We start from the raw sequence: 27135 nt of genomic DNA, 5'->3' as shown, positions 1-27135 counted from the left end.
AAAGCAGTAATCAAAGCAAAAACTTTGAAGGACCTAGAATATGACATATTTTCAGTTGTTTCAGACTTTTTTGTTACGTATATAATTCCACGTGTGTTAATTCATAGTTTTGATGCCTTCAGTGTGAATCTAAAATTTTCATGGTCATGAAAATAAAGAAAACTGTTTGAATGAGAAGGTGTGTCCGAACGTTTGGTCTGTACTGTATTTTTATATAACAAGGGCAGTTGTAAACAGCATGTCAGCACATGTCACACTGTGTATTCTGTATGTGACAAATAAAAGCTGAATCTGAATTGGATTTGAAGCCTTGCTCTTGTGGCAAAGTGACGACAAATCTAGTGGAAAGTCTTCACAGCAAAGCGCAAGCTGTTGTAGCTTGGCGATGGTTATGGAACGAACACTTATACGTCTGTGATGGTCGTGTGTCCATATACTTTTGGTAATACGGTCAAGGGAAGAGAGAAAGAGGAGAAGCTGGAAAATGATCTTCCAATAGCACAAGGTAGCGTCAAGATTAACATCTTTAAAGGTTAGTCAAATGAAAACCTTCTGTTTTTTTGGGGCTTGTTTATCGCAAATGGGTTCGATTTGACTCACTTTTTAGAAGATTATTAAATAACAGATAAAAATGTCTCTACTTAAGAGCTGTTCACTTTCTACCATTTTTGTCGTGGTCTATCATTTTGCAATTAAATAAGCTTTTATTTCATACTTGACACTGTTCTTCCACATGCATTAAATCATTTACAAGAGGAAATTAAAGTGAATAGGGGTGTGATTGTCATTGACAGTGCAATAACAGAACTGCCTTGAAATTACGATTTTACTTTAGCACACTGTCAAAAGATAGTTATTCATAATCGCAGAGATTATAAGAAGAAGAATAAAGATGAAAAGGTCTATGCTTTAGTAAAAGCCCTCGTATCCCCTTAAAAAGTAGTAATCTGGCAGTTTTGTCTGTACAACCTTTGAAAGCTGTTTTGAAGTTTGGGACAAGAGGAAATTCATTGCACAAGCGTTGGGTATAGCAGATACAACAATTTAGAACGATCTGAGAAGAACGGACATCGCTGCTGTACTAACAATCGGACATGAACCACCTCCACCTCCTGAATATTCTGTCTGGCAATTTAAAGAAATGCTTCAAATCCAGTTGGGAAGAACTTCATCATGCAGCAAGACAATGACCCAAAATACGACAAAGAACTGTATCAGCAGAGCAAGCTTTAGATCAGGTAAGTCGATCATCAGACCATAACTCGACTGTGCAGAAGCATTTCATTTCCTGAAGAGGAGACTGAAGCCTGTTGTACAAACCTGGAAAATCATCACAAAGGAAGAATGCAAACAGTCTGGCGATGTCAGTGGGTCACACTGACATCCAGTTATTGTAAGCAAGGGATAAAGCAAAACAGGAAGAAGCAGTAGACGACTATTTGCCGCAAACATTAAAGAACAATAAAATAATTTTTTCTTCCCCGCTTGTTAGGAAGTTGGGGACAGAATACAGCATAAGCCATGAAACAGCAAGCCTATCATTGTGCTCCTGTGTATAAGAGATCAGATTTTTTTTTTTATGGGGGGTGAGTTGTCAAATTCAAACCAAATTCTGCTAGTTATGTGCAAAAAATCTAAATAAATCAGTACATTTAAATAAATAACAAGACCGCATGTTTTTGTACAGCAGTGCGCTGGGAAGCTTGACTCTCGGGAACTAGCTGCCTGACATCAATCAAATAAAGAGTGCTCATGCCAGAGATTTATGCTTGAACACAGAGCCCTAACGCCCCAGACATGCACATTTGCATGAGAAATGCTTCAAAAGTGTTTAAGTGTTGAAACGAACATCGACGCGTCACGTGACGTCCTCTCCGTTGGCTCGCATCACTGGATTTCAGTTGCAAGAGGACAGCGGCTCTAAGGTTGGCTGTGATAATGAGAGGAGACGACTAAGTTTCCCAGAGTGTGAAATATGAGCTCAGATCAGTCCATTAGGGAATTAATTTGCAGTTCTCAGCGCTTTGAGGGAAATCATTAGACGTACAGTAATGAGAAGGTCATGAGACATTAAGGGAATGGTCAGACAGTTAAACTGCCCTTTCCGAAGTCCTTGGGATTGATAAATTAGTACCAGAGTATTTGGAACTGTAACAAATAACTTTACAAGCCTCAGAGCCTGGCAAAGCAATAATATGAGTTGTATGGCGACATGACAATTTAGAATTGAAGCAAACTCCCCTCCGACAAGCGTGACACATTTCACTAGAAGAAATAAAAAAAAAGAGCAATTGCTCACAGCATGGATCTGAGCAGAAGTTCAATTTATAGCTTTTTATAGCTGAGTAATTAAACCGAATCCAAAAATATTCAATATTATCCAATTCCTCAAAGAAAACGAATGACTTGGTGACAGGGCAATTTCTCTGAATTATTCTCTGCTCGAGTACAAAGACCAAAAAAAAAAAAAAGTGAAAGAAGTAGAAAGAATTTAATACCATACCAGGCTACCATTTAGCTTACCTGCTAATCAAGCCATAAAAACAGACTTACACCACAATGCTGCCATGTGTAACTGGATCTCTTTAGTGCTACACATATCTAGATCTGCATTCAGATTCACATCCAATGTAGGTAGGGTTTATACTAGAATGTTTTTAAGCAAAATATATAGTCGACAACATTATACACCCTGAAAACCGTGGAAATGACTGGAAATTTCCCAGCTGCATGAAAGTAAATAGCTGGTGCGACTATTTTCTTGTGTTCCTTAGGATCCCTGTCCTGATGCAATCTGATGCGAATGTGTAGGCTCAAGCAGATGCTATGCAATTCTTTCTGGCAAGCTTTCTTTAAACATATTATTAAAATAACCTTTCTACTATTTGCATTCGAACCTGTTCACTCCAAATAATGTTTATGCATTCAGTTACAGTTCTGTTCCTCTATGTCGAAGTCCTAGACGCAAGCCAAACTCTGACTAGAAGTAGGAGTTAGGTTTATACTCCTTCAGCTCCTTTAACTCTTAAAATGAGTGATTTTAATCTGACAGCTATACAACCTTGTTTTGAAAAATCCATAAAAGGCTCGGCAGCTCAAAGAGACATAGTGTGAGTCTGTGCTGCTTGTGGCTTCAGCTTCATAGTATCTCTTGCTCTCTAATCGAGGCTGGGAAAGTAGAGTAGAGTGGTTCGGTTCGATGAGGAACTCGTGCAAAGAAAAGTGGAAAAATACCCGCATTACAGTATCTGAGGACCTGCCGGGCAATCACTTAACAACTCGTTAGAGCAAATCAGGGACATTTAATCAGCGCCACATTAAAATCAAAGCTTGCCTCACTTACCCGAACAGAGGAATACGAACGAACCGATACTCATTAAAGACTTGCTGCTGCGTCTCACACATCGCTGACCATTCATTTCTCCAGTGGAAACCTGGAGCTCTTGGTCAATCTGAAAACTCTTACTGATGAGGCGAGGCGAGGCAAGGCAAGGTTAAGCGAGGCAAGGCAGAGCTGCTGGTTGAAGTATGGATCGACACAAAGTCTGGATATTTAAGAGTGGGCAGGAAATAAAAGATGCTATTAGTAACTATTATTGAGACAGTTAGGATTTTAAGCCAGTAGAAGGACTAATATGCTAAACCGTTCCTCATGCCACCTGCTCACTGGCAGACTAGTACTACTTCCAGACTGAGAGAGCATAAAAGAGCAAGAATGGTATATGCAGTGAAGAGCCTCTCGTATAAGAACGATTCCTCCAGATCTCAGCAGGACTCCCTTCATCTGCTTTCCTCTTTACACCACAGGAAACGGTTAAAGCCACATGCCTTATACTACCTATGTGACTCCATGCATTTCTTCTCGCTAAATTATCTAGACACATGTACATTTGGGAAAATAAAAGCAGAACAGCTTTCAGTCTCAGAATGTAATACCTCTTCTCTTGATGTTCCTCAAAAGGCATTGGTACAGTACAAGCCTGGAAACACTGAGAACTTCTGATCGTTGTACTGCTGCTGAAGTGATTTGATTTGTGTTTTTGTCACATGACTTGGAACCTACAGAATGAAAACTCTTGCTTGTGAGCTTAAATCAGAGCGACAACTTTGGTTCATGCTAATAATAGTGTTTACGACTAGTTTCTTCAAATCCATAAGTTTTAAGAGGAATTTACTTGTCATTCAAACAGATTGCTTGTAGTTTGTCTCTAACTGGCAACCGAACAACAAGACGTAGTTACCTTAAGTTATGAGATTAAATGATGCAATAATCAGCATCATACTGGATGGCCTCGAACTAGATTCACTAACAGATAAGCAAAGCAAACGATGCCCTAGCTATACACGCTCACCAGAGGTCTCAACAAGCTCTGCTACCTCCTTACAGCTTGATTTTACTTTATAATCCTTCTTCACGAATTTTGATGATCCGGTAAAATGAAACCATGACTTCCATTTTTGTGTATCAGCTGTAATTGGGAATTGATGGTAGAATTAAGGGAAGTGAAGAAAGTCAGACTATAAATGCCACAGGATTTATTGTATGTATTGAAGTATGTCATAAATCACACTGTCAAATCTTCAATTGCTACTGTTGCTGGAATCATGACTCTGTATTAAGGATGTACCAATGAAAAATAAAATGCTTTGTGGCCACTTTTTCCACCTTAGTGTAAACATTTGTAAGTAGTCATTTTTACCAGACACTGGCATTTCATTAAAGCTCAAGTTACTTGGATAAAAAGTTTTCAAAATCAAGTTAACATTCTAACTCCATCAGTTCACTTAGAAACCAGCAGGCACTACTGCAGGGCTTCCTCCATGTAGGGAATGATAAGGGCTATTAATTACATGGAGTAGAGGGACAAAAGGGAGATGTGCACTCACCCAGCAGATCTCAGAGCGGAGCCTGGGCCTCCATTGATGTCCATTACCTCCCCACATTGCCATAACTCCTGGGCCTTGGTGATTACTAGAGCTTGATATGTATGTCTGGCAAAGCAGTTACACACCACCTCCAAACTCCCCAAGCCCATGATGCAGTCTTGCAGAAACTAAGGGTTGGGTTCACTTGGATTGTACTTCAGTAATAATGCACAAAGAGGGTTCTCAGCATTATTGGTGATATATCGCACAGACACAGAAAACAGCAAGTTTCTATCACGGTACTTAGATACCATTTTCCCTATAATAACGCTATAATGACTCTTTTTACCAGAGGCATGTTTTGTGGGTGTCGATGTTCACACTCAGAGCTTTAAAAAGGTGTAGTTCTTCCTGTGTTTATGTTTTTATCTACCCTACTTGGGTCAATATATTCATAGAAAAGTTAAAAAATAAATAACACTTTTGTTATTTTTCACACAAAATGGTGATATCAAGCCCATTTCCACTCTGTAAGATTCCCCAAGTACCTTTCCATAAGCATTTCTATATGCTGTCTAAAGTTATCCCAACAGGTAGAAAGGTCTCATACTGAAAGCCAAGTGTGTGTCCTAATTTTATATCACAATTACTCATGTGCTGCTAAAATAATTTATTTGTTTATACCGATGTCGGATAAGTTGAATTTTCATCCCTCCGGTGAAACAGAGTGCCAGTGTACTAGTAAAAATGGTTAAACTTACCTTTGGATCTCTGTTTATATAGAATACATTTAAAGAGAAGACAAAGTTTAAGTGCCAGAAAAGATATCCTTTTAGGTGTGGGTAAAGTAAAAGGGATTGCCTTGAAGCTAGAGCCCAGATTATGGTAATAAAGAGGAGACATGGTGGCTGGGTTCCCAATATAAATAAGTAGAACCATAAGAAGTGGCTGATTCAATCGTGATAACCACAATCCCAGGCCAACACAAGAAGATGAAGCTTTAGTCATCTGTCAGAAGCAATATGAACTCATTTACACACCAATGGTGGCAATTGTAACAGTAACACACTAGCAGTTCATTATTACCGTTATCATCAACTAGAGTCCTGCTGACGAGAGTTAAAGACAGCTTTGGTAAAGCACATCTCCTGTAGGACTTCAGACTGGGAGAATCCATACATCGGCATGAAGCAAATTACAATATAGATCTCCCTGTGTTCAATAGCGTGCCATACTAAAGAGTCCATACCACTCCATCAGGTTCATCCTCTTTAATTACAAAGGCTTAATGTTGCCTAATGGGAAAACTGTTTTGGCCTAGAATGAAAATAAGTCCAGACTAAAAGGAGGCAAAAACACAACTTATTAAGAGCAGATGTCTGTATGCCTCAGTGCCTGTGCAGTTCACGATACTCCTGAAAGTACTGATAGACATACCTCGACTTCTCCAAACCACAAGATCAACCGGTGCCCAGAGATTAAAGAGAACAAATTGTGTACATTCTGGTTAAAGTCAGAAGCAGGGCTACTGATAATTCTGACTCACATAACAATAGTATCTGACACTGATAATAGGAGGCACTTTAGAACCTCCCAGTCTGAAAACATGTGCCGGCTGAATGAACTAAATGAACTTCATTTCACTGGAATTTATTACTTCATATGACATTTTATTACGGAGCTCCAGTCCTTTCCCTGTGAAAGAATTCCACACATTTTTTAAAGACCCCCCTAACGATATTTTTCCAGCCCTTTTATGTTCTGATTTCTTTCTATATTTTTTATTGAAACTTCAAAATGAAAAGAAAAGGAAATGAATTGCAATATACATTAGAGAGGCTGTCTTAGCGCTGCGGGGAAAAAAAAAAACCTGTCTGAACACAATAGATAGAAAAGAATGTGTCTTATGACTTACCTCCAGAAGTGCAAAGCCAGAAATTAGCATTTGAAGATGGCAAGCCATCTTTAAAATATTTCGTTCCGACTCCACACTCAGACACTAGCTATGATTTATTGATTTAATTAGCATCCAAATGCAATATGTAGCATAGTAAGAAATATAAATAATGAATACGACCATGAAACCTATGTCTATCTTTTTCCCTAAACTTTTATTTATAGTCTATAATATTAATGTTTTTTTTTCATTATAGTCTATATTGCTGAGGTAGGACCATCAAGGGTAAATGTTTTGTATTATTAATGTGTATCTTTCATGAGGAAACGGAGATATGGTGCACTTTTATAAATAACTTGAGGTGAAAAGATGTAATCGTGATGATACCACTCCAGCATGAAGGTACAGTACGACTTGGCATGTTTATTTCTGAGAATTCATGCAGGAAACATTTGGATTATATTCATCTCTTTACTCGTCCAGTAGAAATGATCTGAATCTGATGTAATAGAATCCCGAGCTGACAGACCGTTCAAAAACAGACCTTTACAAGTATACAAGTAATCACTTTGGCCATAACATAATCCACATCACAGTTTCTAGTCACAACCTGCGCTAAACGTCGGTCATGATATTTGACAAAATGGAGCCTTGTTATTGTTCCATTTGACCGATCGTCGGCTGTCTGTTCTTACACTGGACCGATGAGCACTTTCTCTTTCTACACTGTGAGGTGGATGGTGGGGGGAAAAAATAAATGCAAGTTGTTTGGAAGTGTTGTGAGTTCCTGAACTTCACAAAGTGTTGTTAGAATTGGCATCGTGATGAGAGCGAAAGTAAGCTTTCTGGCACACATGAGCATATTTGAAAAAAAATAAAAAATAAAAAATAAAAAAACCCTGAAATATATATCTGCTGTAAAATCTGCCACTGGATCTCTGATGCTTTTGTAAAGATTTAAGTAAGCGGAGATTGGTTGCCTCTGCCAGGAGTTTTGAACTAAAACGATGGCAAACAGACCTCCAAATAAACAGCAATGTTAAAGAAACCAGATTTAAACTGAACAATAAATCTTTAAACCACACTGAAAAGTTCACAACTCTAGAAGTATAAAACATAAACTGTCAATTTCTTTAATGTTCGTTTTCTTGTTTTATGCTTTCACTATACAGGTACTTCTACATAAAATGACTGAAATGTTGCAGTAGTGTCAATAACAAGAGATGTGACATTTCATCAAAATGAAGCGATCTACTGTATGTTCACCTTTAACCGTATAAAAAGAGAGACAGAGAAATCTGTACACAGAGAATCTACAGTAAGCTGCCGCTCTCTCTCTCCACATATATCTCATTCGCAATGATGGGGGGAAGTTATTGTTCAATAATGCATTAGACTATCAGCATCTAACAAACAAGTGTCCTGCCTGCTTTCAAATTATATCCTGTCATCATGCATCTTTAAAAAGCAGCGAGGCTCTGAGGATCCACACAATCAACACGAGAGAGGAACACACTCCCCGAACCACTTTTTCATTCTCCTCATTGACAACAAAATAGACGTGTTTTCCTATGAAAAGCATTGTGAGGACAGCGACAGAGAGAAAGACAAAGAGAGAAATGTGGGGAGCCATTTTTGGAAACTCCAGGATTTCACTGTTTGATTGCTGTGGCTATAAATGCTTGATTCTGCTTGACTTGCCTTTACAGGTATTCTCTTGAAGTCAATCAAACAAACAAGCAAAACTGCAATCTATGTGAAAGACTTTACCATTAAAACTAAAGCTCTGACACTGGAGACTCCTTCAACAAATAACCATCTAACTAAAAATTCACCTCAACAATTAACGTTCTTCACGATTTCAGTGTTTTCTTGTGATCGTTATGTTTGTGAATGCTTGATTATGCGACATGTTTAACACCCGTGACTCCAAGAGCTCTTTGGCTAAAAGGGTGTTGTAATGTCACACAGTGTGTCTTGACCCAAAACATCAGAAAAACCTGCCGTTATTTGGAAAAATTTAAAGCTACTGCTATTCACTTCACATTCTGTCTCTCTGTCCACACCTGACTGAGACTAGTGGACACATTCACTTCACATTCTGTCTCTCTGTCCACACCTGACTGAGACTAGTGGACACATTCACTTCACATTCTGTCTCTCTGTCCACACCTGACTGAGACTAGTGGACACATTCACTTCACATTCTGTCTCTCTGTCCACACCTGATTGAGACTAGTGGACACATTCACTTCACATTCTGTCTCTCTGTCCACACCTGATTGAGACTAGTGGACACATTCACTTCACATTCTGTCTCTCTGTCCACACCTGACTGAGACTAGTGGAAACATTCACTTCCCATTCTGTCTCTCTGTCCACACCTGACTGAGACTAGTGTACACATTCACTTCACATTCTGTCTCTCTGTCCACACCTGACTGAGACTAGTGTACACATTCACCTCAAAGAAAGAAAAGTGCCTTTGCTCGCTGGACACCGGGACTTTAATATCGCACCCAGCTGTCTGAAATGTCCACCAAAGCTACACTCTGACAGAGGAACCACTCACTGTGGTCATTGTCAAAGCTTCCTGGACCTCTGGGGAATATGAAATGGAAGAAAGGGGGTGCAGAATTTTATATATAACAAAACTATGTATAATTTAGTTGATTTTGTACCCATGTTTGTTAGTTATATAGATTATACTCTCTCGACAATCACACAGAGTTTCCTTTCCTCTGCATGAAAGACGCTGGGACCATTTACCCACCCGAACGTGAGGAGACGGTAGACTTCTTTAAAAGCTTTGAAGCACAATCTATAATAGACAGTATGGTTCTATTTGAGATAAATATATCAGCCAAACACAAATCTGTACAAATGTCTGCCAGTTTAAGTAGGTCAACGGTTACATAAGTACATAAGAAACACAGTTTATTATTGTCTAGGTAGCATTTATAGCAAGTATCAAATAAAGTGAGTGATCTTTCATCCTCTATTTACGCTCAACATTGTGCCTTGATTTCTGAAATTCAGATTCACAGCTAAAAAAGTGATGTTAAAGATTCACATCTAAAATATCTGACTATTGGTTATGTTTATCTTCCATTTTCTCTCCATGGCATGTTTTCCATGTGCCAAGTAATTTTATTTAGGCTTCAAAGGACGTCACATCAGAAGTGTCAGCATTGTTAATAGGATAATCCTAGCATTAAGAAGAATAAGAAGAATCAGCATGTGGTGAAATAATTACCTGACCATATACATATATAAAAAATCCCATCGGGATCAGACATACAGCTAAACTCTGAATAGAGTAAGCATGTGATACACATGTGATCAGTATATTTTAAATCCATGAATAAAGGCAATGAAAATAATAATAATAATGATAATAATAAGACAAAGTCTAATCACTGGCATTTATCACTAATACAAAAGCAAAATATATATATATATATATATATATATATATATATATATATATATATATATATATATATATATATATATAAAAATTGTAATATAAAAATCAGGGTATACTTATTAATCAGTTTTTAGTAATAATGTTATCTACATATTTCAAAATGTATTCTATTATTGAAAATTGTAGATTCATTACCATTTAGTGAACAAAATGTAAATGTAATTTCATTTATTGTTCTTTATCCAGGACAAACGTAGTTCCTTTTCCTGCAGTAGAGCACCAAAAACTAGTAATGCTTAAAGGCATTATTGCTTCTTGTAGTCTTCTGTGCTACACAACACCAAGACCACTACACTCTACAACACATCAATACACCATATCTACACAATACCAAGACCACTACACTATAACTCCACTGCTACACACCACTACACTATACCTCCACTGCTACACACCACTACACTATACCTCCACTGCTACACACCACTACACTATACCTCCACTGCTACACACCACTACACTATACCTCCACTGCTACACACCACTACACTATACCTCCACTGCTACACACCACTACACTATACCTCCACTGCTACACACCACTACACTATATCTACACCACTGCACTACATCTCCACTGCTAAAACCAACATAGTGTCAACACTGTAACATGTAGTACGGTCCTAGCCTTTAGCCCTGAGGAATACCTTCTCACTCACACAAACAAAGTAACACAGATTGAGGGGAAGGCAGTGAATGTTAAAGCATGTCACAGTAAACACGTAAGGAGTCTGTGCAATGCTTGTGCTAGTGAGTCAGAGGATATGCAATTCTCGTGTGCACAAGGTAGAGCGACAACAAACAGATGGTGATGCTTTGAGGATCTTTTCAAAGCATCAAAAACATCTCACTCCCCATGAGTGATCCGGCTGCCCGCCACCATCATATATTCCTCATCAGCCCAAAGGGTTCATGTGTCACTGGTTCATTAATGAATAAAGAGCAGATGAAAGAGCCACACCGTGTTTGTCCACACTTTCACTGTCTATTATTGGCTAACACATTACTGCCAGCAACAGTCAACTCAGCCAGCATCTAAAGCTTTTCCGCCATTTCTAACAAGGTAAGGAGTCAGACAGAATCATATTCATACACACGCTACAGGCAAGCTTATATCTACTTACCGATATACTCGAAGATGTAGACGACGAAGAAGGGCGTGACAAGATCGTTAATGCCCTGGACATAACCGCTGGCAGGATGCCGGATGGCCCAGATGAACAGAATCCGCTCAAAGATCTGAGGAACAAAGAGACACAAATCAAAACCGTGGCCTACGGCTACAACTGCACAATTCATGTATATACGGTTTAGAAGCTCAGAGAACAAAACTTGCGTAAACATGCAAAGCTATGGGACTCTGCCCAAGGTCACATTTGACTGCTGTTAATTAGACACACAGACGGCATCTGCTCATTTAGCCAGCAATCAATTAAGAAAATCAATTAAGCTATCGAAAGTAATTAGCATCATGACGTTCGATCGAGCAAACGGTAAGGGTGAACAAAAAAAGCGTAGAAGCAACGCAAGCATGTGTTTGCTTACATACATGAAGGTTAGTCTAGATAAAGAGAATATGGCTGAGTGTTATAGTACCATTAGATGCCACCTTAAGCGGTAATAAATAAATAAAGAAGCCCAGCACATTGTGTTAGCTGAAAACTCCTAACATTTATGTTGAATTTATAAGAAAGTGTACGTGGTGGGAGTTAGCAAGGTCACAGCAGTTAGAATGAAAAGCTGTCTGTTTAATAATGTTAGCCAGCTATTTAACTCTGCCTCAGGCCCTTTCCACATGTACACAGATGTTTTTCCAAAATTCTTTTCCCTAGTTCTTGACCTGTCTATTGACAATGAGTTCAAAATCACTGCTGTTCACATAATATATTGAAAGAATAAAATGAACTCGAGCACACCACTGTGTTGAGCGTATGCGCCAAAAACCTCAAGAAATGACGTTTATCTGAGAAGACAGAGTGCAGCAAACCCCAACATGGATGAAAGTTTAAACCAAAAATGAAAAAGCCAGTGCTTAAGGTTAAACTTTAGTACAAAGTACGCAAAATAATTACAGATATAAATGTAAGGAACACATTGAATTGCTTTGTGCTCTCTCTGTGCGCTCACATTGACTTCAGCAAACATGCGCAGTATGAAACGCCGTGACAATTTTGTTGTCTCTTCTTTTTAACAACACAAAGATCACTAACTAGAGCTTGCTCATCTGTATTCATTCCATCTTCATTTCTTAAATCTATTCTCCATAATGCTAAGTAACTTTTCTTCCTTTCTCTTTTCTACCAATGCAAACACCTCGATCTTCATTAAAGTGTCTTTTCGCGATCCGTCACTTCACTGTCAGCTTGTTTGGATTAAAGGAAACTGGGGGAGAAAAGAGAGAGAGAGAGAGAGAGAGAGAGAGAGAGAGAGAGAGAGAGAGAGAGTGAGAGACGCACTTTCTCTCTGGTGTCTGACAAGTCAAACTGACGTCTGGCTCATGCAGCGAGTCTTTCGGGACACCATGTTCCTGTCAAGCCCTAAATAAACTCATTGCTTGGACGGGGTCTGGAACAGCAAACACAGTGCTCGAGTCTTCCTTACATGCCCCGTGTGTGACTTACTCCCGGTTCTGTCCATCAGCTCACGATGTACGCTCACTGCCTCTGAAGGTTCCAGTGTTGAGATTTCTTTTGTCAAAATGGCAGACTAGATGGATTTTCTTTTTAATCTTAGATGCAGGATTAGCATCTCGCTCTTACTCTTACGTGTCTGTTAATATCACAGACTCGGTCACCCGAAGTGCACCATGGCCCACAAGCATGGCCACACCGGAGTCTCACAGTCACCATCGTCCCTTTAATCCTGTTTAATTGTTAAGATGTCATTGCCACTCTAACTGCTGCAGCTCGGGTTCGATTCCCGGGCATAGAACCGAACCAACAACTGAAGGGTTAAATCTTAGTAAAGATCCCAAGCCTGATAAAATGGGAAGCTTGCTTCAGAAAAGGCATCCGGGATAAAAACCTGAGCCAAACTCAAATATACAGCTTGGCAGATGCACTGTAGGGACACTGAACAGTGAGAAGCTGAAGGACAACAAAAACAGCATTTAGTTGTCTTTGCCAGTGTTTCGTTCTGTTCTATTCCAGATTTCTACCTAGCCTGTACACAGCTGTTTCCTATCGACTGACCTGTACCTGACCTGATCTTTGCTTGCTGTTTTTAGATTTTGTTTTAGACACGGTTCCTATTAAACGGACCTGCATTTGCACAGCAAACAGGAAAAAAAATGATTTGATATGTAACTCATCTATTTGTTTAGCACACAGACTCCTCTATAGCACTGGCCTTCATCTCACAAATAACTTCTAGGGGGATTAGAGAGAAGAGACGATGGCTGCTAGCTCAGACAAATAACAAAATCCTGTTACACACCCAACAACCTTAGATTGCTAAATAAAAAAAAACACAATAACAGCTCGGAGCACAATCCCTGCTGGCTAAGGTCACATGGCACAGGCATAGCGTGTAGCTGGCGGTGAATCTGTGTATCGTTAGCTGCCGTGCTGCTTGTGTAAGAGTTACACAGCCTGTAGAATGCTAAAGAGAAGCTGAGAGATGCACACAGTTGGAGTGTTCACTCGAGAGGAAAAGAGGTGTTGTTGCATGCAGGGCAAGGTGCAAGAGAGTGAGTATGCGCACAAGCACATTCCTTCCCTAGAGTCACTTAGAGAAAAGCATTAGCATGTTGGTGGTCCAAAAAAAAAAAAAAAAAAGTAAGAAAAAAGGGAGGGTCTGTCAGGAGAATGAAAAGCAGAAGCTTTTTCCTCGACAGATGTGAGTAAGTAAACATTTAGAAATGTGAGTTTGGATAATTTAGAATGGTGAAGCACTGCATTGGCAAATGCTGCATACAGTATGGAGCTGTGCTTCAAGTCATGTTTCATCCTGTGACCAGACACGACAGCTTCCTGACAATACAGACAATAAAAAAACATCCATCCATCCATCCATTCATTCATCCACCCATCCATCCACACACCCATTCACCCAATCCATCCACACACCCATCCATCCACCCACAGGTTTTCATCGAAGACCTGAGACTATTGAACGTTAAGCTAAAGTGATTAAACAGGAGGCATCAGGTGTGGCTCCTTCTGGTCTGGCATGAAAGTCTGCACCCACACCAGCTCTTTCTGGATAAGACATAAGCACATAAGTCTATGTACATCGAAAGCATTAACACTGATGTCATTTAATAACTCTTAAATAAAAAAAAATAAGGCTGAGTAGAATAGGTTATAAACTGTACAATTAAACATACTGACGTTTTCTCACGGTCAAGTGCTGCTTCATCTAACATGAAAACCTGAGTCTGATGTCACAGTTAGAACAGTAGCATTTAATGTGAATTACTTTTGTTAGACACAAGGGAAATGATAAAAGCAGTCTGACTGACAAGAAGTATTAAACACCTCGTTTCCCTGAACAGTGGCTTCACCGAGCTCCTAAAACGCTCTATAAAGCTCAGAACACACATGGTGCCAATTTACACCTGGTTCTTGGAGGCGGAAACGTTTCTGAGCAAGAGCGTTTCTGTCACTAATTGCTCAAAGCTCAGTACATCAAACAGAATGTGTAATCTGCTGCACGTTCTGTTTTCCCACCCTTATCTGCTGCTGCCCTCCCACTTCCTCTACGTTCCGTCCTCAGACGCATATGTCTGAGGAGGAGAAGAGATTGCTACATGTCACCATGTGCCGGCTGCTTAAACTTCAACTAGTTTGGATTTAATACACCAAAAAACAAGCAAAAAATATATATATATATATATATATATATATATATATATATATATATATATATATATATATATATATTAGTTAGTGTGTGTGTGTGTGTGTATATATATATATATACACACACACACACTAACTAATATATATATATATACATATATACATATATATATATATATATATCATATAGTTGGAGTGGGCTGGATGTGTTTTTGTCTGAAATGTGTGAGTAAACGCTAGGAGAAAGATGAGAGAAAGGACAGAAAGGTAAAACGACAAAGGAACAGCAGAGAACTTAAGAATAAGTCCAGACATGAGCCATAGGAGCAGACCGTAAGCATGAGGCAGGTGGTAAGTGCAAGTTTCGTAATAAACAAGTGCTGAACCTCAGCAGGATGTGACAGCAGTGGAGTTTAGTGTTTCTGACCCTCAAATACACACACACACACACACACACACACACACACACACACACACACACACACACACACACACACACACACACACACACACACACACACACACACTTCAGCAAGCTCCTTTTGGGAACACTTCCTACGCAATATCATGAAATCCACAAAGCAACATCGGTGTGAACTGACTGCTCTTTAACCAAACAATGAAACAGAAGACTGTGTGTGTGTGTGTGTGTGTGTGTGTACTATAGGCGTGTATGCAGGATTTAGTTGGTATTATGTGTGGGTCAAGCGCACACAGGAAAGAGCATCAAGGTGAGTGGACTGAGTGGTGTGGACGTCTCACCTCTTGCACAGAAGCTTGTTGAAAGAGAGGAATAAGAGGATTAGTTCTCGGTATGTCAATGTGAATCTGCAGGGAAGAGAACACACACACACACACACACAACAAAAAAAAGAGAGAGACACACAGGAGCAGAAGCAGGTTAGGACGGATTCGAAACAGCCATTACAGATAGACAGGAAAGTGAATCTGGTCATGGATGGTGACGCATGCCTGGCTGCAAACTGAAGAACTGAAAACCTCTGGAGATTTGAGACCGGGAATGAACTCATCCTCAGCTGTTTAACCCTCTGAAGTCAGAGTCAGTCGAGTTATTGGAAAATCCTCAATCTGGGAACTGGTGTGTATAGAAGCATATGTTGCAGGTAGGGATTTTATTCCTCTTCTACCATAGCAACTTTGCCAACATTTACAATTATTCACCATCACATTATATTTGGAAAATCGTATCTTAGAGTTTCGTTCTAAGTTGGTATTTTATGTTTATGTGTTTACGTTATTTTAAGTATTTATGTCAATGCTTCAAATGCTGTGAAAAATAATTTGGGAAAAATGGCATTCACGTGGGAAAAAAAATATTTTTTTAAATAATTTTTTTTTTTTACAGTCACATTACAGAATATGTGAATATGATTATATATCACATTTCTCACATAAAGGCAGATAACTTGGAGCTCCATCAAAAAAGCAACTGCTCCAATCTGACATCGTCTTCTGTTACTTTATACGGTGCAATTAAATGAATAATCTGTCCAAATGCAATGAACTGTCTCAAACATCCATTATACAAAGATTTGAGATTTGATGGCAAAAGGTAGAAAATTAGCGATTACACAATGTCAGGAAACTTGGCTAAGGTTTATACGTCTTTGTAAAATAACAGCGTATAATTCATTTGTCACAAGGTTCAGATGATGTTACTATAAAATCATAAGATATTAAAATGGATGTATTTCAAAAAACTTTCATTGCAATCAGATCCGTAAAAAGTATTTTCCATTCTTTTTTATTTTATTTTTTATTATTATTATTATTATTATTATTATTATTATTATTATTGTTGTTGTTGTTAAGATTGAACACTTCTTTATATACAGTCTTGTTTTGCTGAAAAGAAATAACACCCTTTACAGTTTTGCTGGGTTTGTCATTTTTGTGATGCAGAAACAAACAAAAACCGTTGAAAGCGCTGACTCACCCATGTCAATAAATCTGATCTGAAACTGTGTTAAAAACTAAATACAGAGCAATAATCTCAGGAGAAGATAAGAAAAAGGAAAACATGTCATCAGTTCCAGGGCTGCTTTTTAAGGAAGGGAACTGTTTTATGTAAATTCCTCTAATTTGAATAAAACTGATGTGTGTTTTTCATCTAAGCAAAGAAAAGGGGAAAAAAATACAAAAAAAAAATTTAACAATAAAAAAATCTCTGGATCTCATTCATCACTGTTCAGTTAACCTGGTAGTGTGGTTTTAAGTAGTTTGTGTTAAAATGTGTGTTAATATCTGAGCGGATTTTTTTTTGTTTTGTTTTTGTTTTTTCCCTCCAGACTTTTTGGGCTGCTTTGTAAGACTGATAAAAAGTGATCAGTCAAATTTATACAGAGAAGAAAAAGGAAACTGTGTTCAGCCAAAATCATGGAGAAAACTAACGGAAATTCTTCTAGACTTCAAAGGGTTAAATTTTAAAAACTTTACTACTACTAATAATAATAACTAGAATAAACTAAACCAATGAATGACTATAATGCAATAATGACTGAGTGAACAGTCGAGGACACTGTGGTCCCAATCTTCAGTTTACAGCCTGAGGATCAAACCAGCCATCAGATCAATCAGACAGACCGTGTGAACAGACAGACAGACAGACAGACAGACACATGGCACTAAGCAGATGATGCCTGAGTGACATGCTGCTGGCAGGGGGCAGACGGTCTGTTTTGCATCGGTGTCTCCGCTCCATCCTGCCTCTTACCTCAGTGACTCTCGGCTGGAGCACTAAAGTCTCCGGACTCATCCGAGGAATATCTATGTGGATCTGATGGTGCAGAGAGAGAGACACACTACATACATATACACACATATATATATATATGGGTTCTACAAATGCTGAGTGACAAGATGTGATGCTGAGAAATACACACACACACACACACCACACACACACACAAATCATGTGGTATATTATGTGAATTATGTGGGTTATAGTGAAATAAGGCCAGCTGGAGTGGTGTGATGTGGTCTAATAAGAAGTGGACTTGTTACCACCACAAACAGGATGATTTACCCTGAAACACCATGACCCCAGGTCCTCCTACACTACAGCAGATTAATAATGATTACTATCTTTTCTTCCTTAATGAACAACACGTCATTCTTTTAAACCGTTTATAGTTACATTTAATGATGTGATACATCTGTGAAACTAATTAGGTCCTTTTATCACTTGCGTTATAGCAGCTATAAAATTCCCTTCTTCCTTCACATTTCTCTTCCTCCCTCTCTCCCTCTCTCTCTCTCTCCCCCTCACCCACCCACCTTCTTTCCTTTTCAATCAAAAGTGTACAAAAGCTGTACAAAAGTGTAAACGTCCTCTGTCCTGAAGACTCTTCCATTTTGGAAAGCTTCATGTTTGTGGCTTAAGCCCTATCTGTTACAAAGCTCTGACACTGGAGACTCCTTTCATGAATAATGCTGGTTTTGCTGCGGATTTTTTTCTTCTTCTCTTTTTTAAATTTTGTTTTGCAGAAAAATACTTGAATCAGTGAAACTGAATGGAACAGGATTATCACTTTTTCTATCAATATTTATTATGCTGGGGAAAAAATTAGGGCATATTTCAAGAAAGAAAGAAAGAAAGAAAGAAAGCAAGCAAGCAAGCAAGCAAGCAAGCAAGCAAGCAAGCAAGCAAGCAAGCAAGGAAGGAAGGAAGGAAGGAAGGAAGGAAGGGAGGGAGGGAGGGAGGGAGGGAGGGAGGGAGGGAGGGAGGGAGGGAGGGAGGGAGGGAGGGAGGGAAGAGAAGAGAAGAGAAGAGAAGAGAAGAGAAGAGAAGAGAAGAGAAGAGAAGAGAAGAGAAGAGAAGAGAAGAGAAGAAAAGAAAAGAAAAGAAAAGAAAAGAAAAGGATTGGTTTGTATTTGCAGTTTAATTGAATCTCTCCTGTGCGGCTGTGGTTACAACAGGACTGCACCTCACAAAGCTGCACCAAAACCTAGTTTATGTTTCTATACTAAAAATCAACTGGAATCCAAAAGAGACAGAAATAGTAAACATACTGACTGACTTTAACTGGAAACTGGAAATGTTTAGCCAAAGTGACTGGTGTCTGCTTAATATAACGGTTTATGACTTCTGGAATTTGGCTGGACAGAAATGTGGCTGATGAACAGCACGACTTTGACTATATTTCTGTCTGCAAGACAAATTGGAGGATTATAGAAATGTGCGCGTTTTACTACATTACGTTTCTATAGTAACAGCTCGTGCATGGATATGTGTACGGTGGACGCTTCCCACGACCTGCAACTAATAAAATACTAAAAATAATAGCGCTGTTATTTAATAAAGAATACATATAATCAAAGACATGTTGATGATTTCTGTAAGGACACGTTTATCTATCGTTTATAGATGGAGTCTCCAGTATCACTGCTTTACAAGTTTGTTTGTTTTGTTGTTGTTGTTTTTTTTATAAAAAGTGTTTTTTTTGCTGTTGTTCTAAAGAGAAGAAATAAAGGGGCTGCTGAGAATGGCTGTTTCTACCTGCCTTAACGTACGTATCAATGACTTTGTGTTTCACAGAAATTACATAGCATTAAATGTTACTAAAAATGGATAAAAATTAGGATTGACTAGAAATCCCCTACTTCATGTCAAGCAGCACCATCCTGTCGGTGACTGTTTTCCCAAAATGCTGTATTTTCCCCAAAATGCTGTATTGATGGAATGACATTAACTTGGCTTGTCTGGGAAAACATTCCAGTAAAAATGATTTAAATCGAACTTTTAGCTAATTTAATGTTACTGGACTTTTGACCTCTATAAAATTGGAGGGGGGCAGTTTTCATGGCCATCAGACACTAGTTCATGCTTCAATTCTACATGTAATGAAATCATAAGGAAGCCATGAGATACAATTCTGCAAAAGAAAGATGTCTGTAAACATGTATGAGCAGAGAGAGTTAATGTTTCCCCTCATACTGAGTGAGAGAGGGAGTGACTGACTGAACTCTCTCTCTCTCTCTCTCTCTCTCTCTCACACACACACACACACACACACACACACACACACACACACACACACACACACACACACACACACACACACACACACACACCCCTGCTCTCTGTAAACAGAGCCTCAGCAGGAAGAGTCAGTTGGAGGCCACCTTCTTATGTGCATTTCTGTTCCGGTGTCAGTAAAAGTCACTGCATGTACAATGGACTAGAAAACTACTTTCTCTTTTATTTTAGGAACAGAGGGAAAGGCTACATGCTGCAGCGCTATCCCTCCTGCCGTGTCGGGGATTCTGTGATCCCGGAGTGACTGAGGGCCAAACTGCATTTATGTGCTGCATTACTGCTGCCCTAATCACTCTACCAGCACTTTAACACTGAACACTTTGTAATAATAAGGTTTTCTCTCCAATGGTTACTAATGGGTTTTTTTTTGTTTGTTTGTTTGTTTCATGAAACTAAGCTGATCTGAGATGAAAATGTGCATGACACTGCTGTGTGTTTTCCTCACAGAGTTTTAGTGGTGTTGTTTTTTTTTTGTTGTTGTTGCACTGACACATAAGTAAGCCAATATTTTCATCTTTAATAAAATGATTAAAAAAAATAGATTTAAAGAAACTGAACTACTGAAGATCCAGTAAAGAAATGACTAAAGCCAGAGACGTTTGGTGTCTTTACCTGTCTCTGGATTACTGGCATTGGTGTCACGGTACAAAAAACTATAATAATAGTTTAAACAATAAATGATAATAAAGTAAGGTTTGACATGAAGTATTTCCTAGAAGCTATTATAACAATGCACAATGAGCTACTTCCAACTAAATGAACTAAGGTTTTGGACTTGAAATGGATTTGGTGTGTTTTAGTCTTGACTTGATAATGGTGAAGCTTGACGACAGCCCTGTCTCACCTGTTGTTTTGTTTAAACCCAAATACTCTGTATTAGGTAAACTTGGAACTAGGTAAAGTGTTCCTAGGAATAGGAAGCCATCTGACATTAGTACTATGAAAAAGATGAAAATATTTCTTTTTTGGAGGAAGAAATTGTAGGATAAATCTGTGTGTTTTAAATAAAGGTTAAGGAACTGAACTACTGAAGAGCCAGTAAAGAAATGACTAAAGCCAGAGACAATCAGGACATCTGTGCTATTATTAGCTGTGTCTGTATATCCTGGCTCGCTCCCATGGTAAAGCCGGGTGGTACAAACAGCGATATGAGGTCACTCTGGGTAAATCTGCGTAGCTGGTTATTTCTACACCGTGAATCGGAGTAAAAGTGCTGTAAGAGTGTGGAACAGCAGCAGCACAGTAGCAGCAGCATGTGGAGGCATGTTGTTATCCTCCTACACTGAGACTTTCTCCCAGAGTTTATGAAAGAAGAAGAGAAGAAGACTGAGGCTTCCCACTGGGGCTGACAAACTGCTGTGGAACCTCGACGCTGCCCTGCTGTCGGCTGAAAGATTGATTTTTTTTTCTTTCCCCCTTCCAATTTATTTATTTATTTATTTTTAAGTTATGAAAGGCCACGATTTCCTGGTAAGGAAAATGGAGGAGAACAGTCCAGACCTTCCTTATGTGTACTTGCGTGTGGTGTGTGCGTGCGAATGTGTGTGTGTGTGGTGTGTGTGTGTGTGTGCGAGTGTGTGTGCGAGTGTGTGTGCGAGTGTGTGTGTGTGTGTGTGTGTGAGAGAGAGAGAGAGAGAGAGAGAGAGAGAGAGAGAGAGAGAGAGAGAGAGAGAGAGAGAGAGAGAGAGAAACAGAATATATCAATTGACAAACTCACAATTCTTAGAAAGAAAAAAAAATCTGGAAGAAACTGATACAATTAAAAAGGACGGTATGTACAGTGATGAAATGACCTTATATGATACTGATTTCACTCCAAAGTCCACTGCAAACGGTCAGAACAAATACCACTAATATATTTTTAGTATTACTTTAATGATATTTACATACCGTAACTCAGCAGTTACTACACAACACAAAGATAATTCCTAATTCCTAAAATCCTCATTTTCCTTTCTTTTTGTCTGCTTGAAGCACATTTATTTTTTGGCCAAAGCCCTTTACAAAGATGAGAGCCATTTATGGCATGCTTTCTCGTTTTTAAAATTAGATTCCTTTTCTAACTTTGCGTAATTAACAAGCTGCGTCCTCAGCCGGACAACGTGTAAAATGCTTCATTTTCAGCAGGCACTTCGTTTTAACTTCATTTCTTTTGGCTAAATGTCAGATGTTGTTTAATTGAGTACACTAGTGTAGTGGGTGCATGTAGTAAAGGTGGAGAGAATTTCACATTTGGGTAAAGGAAGGGTAAAATTGGTGGATTTGTACAGGAATCCCGGGTGAAATAATACATTTAAAAACTAAACATTAATGCAAACACTTTTCTAAATGAAAGAATGTATTTGTTATGATAAGCTTCTGTCTCCTGTCTTTCTGTCACAGGATGCAGTGTAGCACAAGGGATTTGGACCGCCGACTCTGGAGTGATGTTTGAACAGGAATGCTATGTAGTAGGGAATGATGGAGAGAAGGTCAGAGAGGTGGTGTAACCGGTGGTGTTACCTGTCTGTATGTGTCCTGGTGATGCTCGTCGTTGCGGGAGTCGTAGTACTGCTCGATGAAACCGAAGTACTCCTGCCTCTTTCTCTGCAGCGTGCTGGCTCTGCGCTCGGCATTGGCAGGCAGGTAACCCTAAGAACAGCAACACACACACACACACACACACACACACGCACACACGCACACACGCACACACGCACACACGCACACACGCACACACGCACACACGCACACACACACAAACAGCCCATTATGGAAGGGTAGTTGAAACGTCTTCTCTTATCAATCCACTATCAAACCACATTAGCCCTCTGAAATTTCTGCTGCCTGTGCATTGCACCCATGTGCAAGCGAGGTCGTCACCCTCGTTCACTCCAACTCTGCACTTTCCAGCACACACTGGTTTACTGGCTGTGCTGCTCAAAGACATCGCCTTGGTGCTGGATTCAGATCCAGGTCGACAGGGATTTTATAGACTTAATTGAAAGCACCAGTAAGCTGCACTGGACTATTACAGCTGCACAGTCCATATAACAGACATTAAAAAAACTAGATTTCACTTTCCAAGTGTTAACATACTGTTAACTAAAAAGTGGGCGGCTTTTAGCAGGACCGACGCACACGAACCGCCTCTGCTTCATTAAGACTGACAGCCATATTGGCTATGTGTTCACTGAGACAGACGTAACAGTCACACCACCTTCCTGAGAACTGACAGACAAGCAGTCAAGCAGGCCACACCGACACTGACCAACACAGAGGCCATGTCTCTCCCACTGGAACTAACAGACACAATGGCAATGTGTACTTCACCTGAACTGACAGGTAAAAAGTCTGTTCTTCCTTTAATATGACTTACAGCTCATTCTTGGGGACTGAGCAGGACAGAGAAAACACCTCCTTCCTGGGTGGAAACTGGAAAAGAGACCACAGCACCTTCTTGAGGAATGACCAGGACAGAGACAACACAACACCTCCTAACTGGGGGTTGACCAGCACAGAGACCACACCTCTTCCCAGGGACTGCCAGGGTCAGAGACCCAGTACAGAGACCACTCATCATTTACCCAACACAGAGGTCACAGCTTCTTCCTGTGGACCAACCAGGAGAGACCAGGGGACACCCATTTACTCAATATCTATCTAGTGCACACTCACCTGAGATAAAGGAAATGCTGTGGAAATATTGAGACTGCCAATTAGTCTTTGCACCAGAAAAAAATACGGCTATAGTTCAGTCATTTCGGTAAGTAAGACATGAATAACTGAATTCTTAGTGTTCCTATGTTCAGTTCGCTGATTAGCCAGTCACTATCAGTCAACAGTAAAGAGGAAGAAATCGGTGCCTTTCTTATTCCACAGCGAGAGAGAGAAAGCGTGCAGCAGATGTCTGTGCCCGAAAAAGAAAGTCTCTTGATAAAGTAATTGATTGCATGGAAATCTAGAGCCGTGGAAATCCATTTATCACAGGAGACACTATCCCACACGGCCATTTTTTACCCCCCACCACCCAGACAAGTTCTGCACAAAGATGTATGCGTGCCAAGCGGCAGTGTTCATGCCAGGGCTTTGGGTCATTAGCATATGTACATGTAATTAAGCCTAATTGATAATGCATAATGTCGAGGATTCAGAGATTTCACCGGGCTCACATAGGGAGGAAGAATGAGCTGCTGATCACCAGGAAGATTAAAAGCTCTAAGTCAGAAGGGAGACTTTTAAGGTAAATGGAGAGAATAGAGACGGATATTAATTGGCATGTTTTAAAGAGAGAGAGTACAGGGAGCTAGAATAAGAAAGAATACTGCCAGGAAGGGACAATCATCTTGCGACCCTGATTTAGAGCACTTCACTCTTAAATAAAAAAATAAGCATTAAGGGAACTGTTAGAAGCTTCAGAAAGAAGATCTTTAATGTATTGCACAGCTACAATGAAATAACTTTATATCTGTAATCTGAATTGATTCGATACATAAACTGGTAATAACAAGCAGTTCCACACGTTTTTATACTCTTATATCTGCATGAACGTTGCACATGCTTTTTATCTGTTTGCTATTAATTTGAATTGGTTTCAAATGACATAATTAAAGCGATTAACAAACGAAAAAAAAAAATGCTTAACGGCTGAAAATGTACTCTTTCTTTCGTCGGGTTAAAGCGTGAAAATGAAAAAAGTTGAATAAACCTTTCCATAGATAATTCCATAAATAACCAGTTTTAAAAATTTTGTATATTCAGTCTTAGTTCTCTCTTCGGTCGTTGGCTCAGTATTCAAAGAAGCGTTATATTTCCACGCTTCTGTCCTATGGCTCATATCTACAATAAATAAATAAATAAACAAACAAACAAACAAACAAAAACGGACGAAACACTATACACTATGAAAGCACGCTGTGTGTCTTCTTTCTATCCATCTCCTTTGCTGTGGCTGACTAATTAGAAAGCACACAGCCGACCATAACCCGACCTCTCGTTTGTTCAATCAGTGATATTGTGTAAATTACAGTAATAGCATGTTTAGTCCTCTTGAGATTATAATATACAGTATGTAAATGACCGGTCTTGCATTTTCAGGCCAATTGAGGAAAAAAGAAAGAAAGAAAAAAAAAACCCATTGAGCTGAATTAGAGATACACTGCTTCCACAGATCCCTGCAATCTCTAACAAACTCTTTCCTTCTTCATGCAGTCCTGGGAGTGTTTCGATAGCTCAGGACGCCTGCGTTACGACTGCAAAAATGAATATTTTAACAGACGATTATAATGATGTAAATAATAGATCGCCTCTCTTAGCTGTGGCTTATAAATAATAAAAAAAAAAGTCTGTAATTATAACATCATTAGGCATTAGAGGAGAGCGGGGCACAACCTAACACTTTCTGCTTTATCTATTATATGGAAAAATACTTGGGGATCAAAGCATTTTCTTCTTTCGCATTATTTTTAGATAAGTCTGGTATAAAGACGTGGCATTGTTTTTTTTTTATTAATAAAACATATACTTTTTATATTATTTACCCGTATAGAAGAGAAGTGAAATGTGATGTTGTGATGGATGCTGTAACAAGACATTTTAACAGCTTAGAATCCCGCTTTAATTTGTTTAAAAACATACAAGTTTCATTGTGGTATTATGGAAGTAAAAACTTTTGAATAAATGATTTTTAAAAAACCCTTATAAATAAGAACACCTTATTTATTTCTTTACTCATTCATTCATTCATTTATTCATGTACTTACTTACTGTTTAATAATCTGCCTGTATTTAATCTAAAATGATTTATTTTAAGAGAGACTTAATCCTTGCACCTTTGGTCCATCACTGTCCATCACTCCTGCCTCCTCATTTAAATCTTCACTGTGATAAATCTATGCAGCGTCACATGACAGCTATGGATATTTCTAAGTCGCACCTCTTATTGACTTCCCCTCGTTACTTTGTGTCCTGCCATTCACAAACTAGCAGCAGGTTACACTCCTGACTGTTTTTTCTTGGTTATTCCTATTTGTCATGCTGCAGTAAATGAAATCATAAACAGGAATTGTGTGAATAGTGTAAATCTACTGGGGCAGCGTTACATGTCCCTCGTGCTCAGCTGAGATTCAGAGCTGACTGCTGGAATCTGTAAGCTGTATAAGAGACGGTATGCTGTATGTAGGACAAGAACTGCGAGATTAGTTTAAAAATCACAAGAAATTGACTTAGTATTTCACATTAGCACTGAACAGCTGAAAATGAAAGTCTGTGTAAAGTTGTACTTATGATCTAGACTTCAATTTTTGAAGTTTGGTGTGATTTTGTTTTTATTGGCAACCGGTAAAATCTAGGTTTCGTCAAATCCGTGTACATAGAAAAGCATAAATAAAGTCTGTCACCACATGCCCCGTTTTACTTTTTTTTTTTGCCCTGCTCTAATTTGTGTTTTTTTTTTGTTGTTTTGTTTTCCATAACAGTGCAAGACAATAAGGAACGACTGTCCGACTGTATTAATGAAAGCTAGAAAGGAAAAAATAAATAAATTTAAGCCCCTCAGTGAAAAAAAAATGAATATGTGGTCTGTCAAAAAATAAGAAAAAAATCAGTTTCACAACTAAATGTCATTTCACTGCTTACACTAAACCTAATTTAAACACGTTTGTAATTACTACACTGCATGGTATTAACCATAAACAGTGTGAAATCTCACGATGATGTCGGCACTGATGTGAACTACGGCATAACTGTATTATTACATTTAGTACGCATGGTAGAATGTCCAGTTCAATTCAATTCAAGTGTATTTGTATAGCGCTTTTAACAATGGACATTGTCTCAAAGCAGCTTTACAGAACATAAGAAACGTAATACAAAAAGTTTAATCAAGATTAATATCAGACTTGTATTTAAATGTGTTTGTGTTTATCACCAATGAACAGGCCTGAGGTGACTGAGGAGACTGTGGTGAGGAAAAACTCCCTTAGATAGAGAGGAAGAAAAGAGAACCTCATCCTCATTTGGGTGACACTGAAGGTCTGATTAG

At 38.9% G+C, this 27135-nt stretch overlaps 1 protein-coding gene and 1 long non-coding RNA gene across 5 annotated transcripts in view; one reads left to right on the top strand and one right to left on the bottom strand.

Annotated features, from left to right (window-relative positions):
- The window catches only part of tbc1d22a (TBC1 domain family, member 22a), a 148038-nt gene that overhangs the window by 86458 nt on the left and 34445 nt on the right, over nucleotides 1-27135 (bottom strand). The window contains exons 6-9 of one of the 4 annotated variants that reach the window (XM_027151450.2): nucleotides 22617-22745; nucleotides 17790-17852; nucleotides 15818-15883; nucleotides 11378-11492 (exon numbers count right to left, since the gene is read on the bottom strand). In XM_027151450.2, the coding sequence (XP_027007251.1) occupies nucleotides 11378-11492; nucleotides 15818-15883; nucleotides 17790-17852; nucleotides 22617-22745 (373 nt within the window). The remainder of the gene's footprint in view (nucleotides 1-11377; nucleotides 11493-15817; nucleotides 15884-17789; nucleotides 17853-22616; nucleotides 22746-27135) is intronic. The other 3 variants (XM_027151453.2, XM_027151451.2, XM_027151454.2) reach the window with 3 other exon arrangements.
- Nucleotides 15717-25147, top strand: LOC125139536. Its single transcript, XR_007138565.1, has 2 exons — nucleotides 15717-16179; nucleotides 22497-25147. It is a non-coding gene; the product is annotated as an uncharacterized LOC125139536 (long non-coding RNA).

The sequence above is a fragment of the Tachysurus fulvidraco genome, chromosome 19 (genome assembly GCF_022655615.1).
Source record: "Tachysurus fulvidraco isolate hzauxx_2018 chromosome 19, HZAU_PFXX_2.0, whole genome shotgun sequence".
NCBI classification, from domain to species: domain Eukaryota; kingdom Metazoa; phylum Chordata; class Actinopteri; order Siluriformes; family Bagridae; genus Tachysurus; species Tachysurus fulvidraco.
The sequence above is the reverse complement of the archived record's forward strand: the minus strand, read 5'-3'. Positions and strand labels throughout refer to the sequence as shown.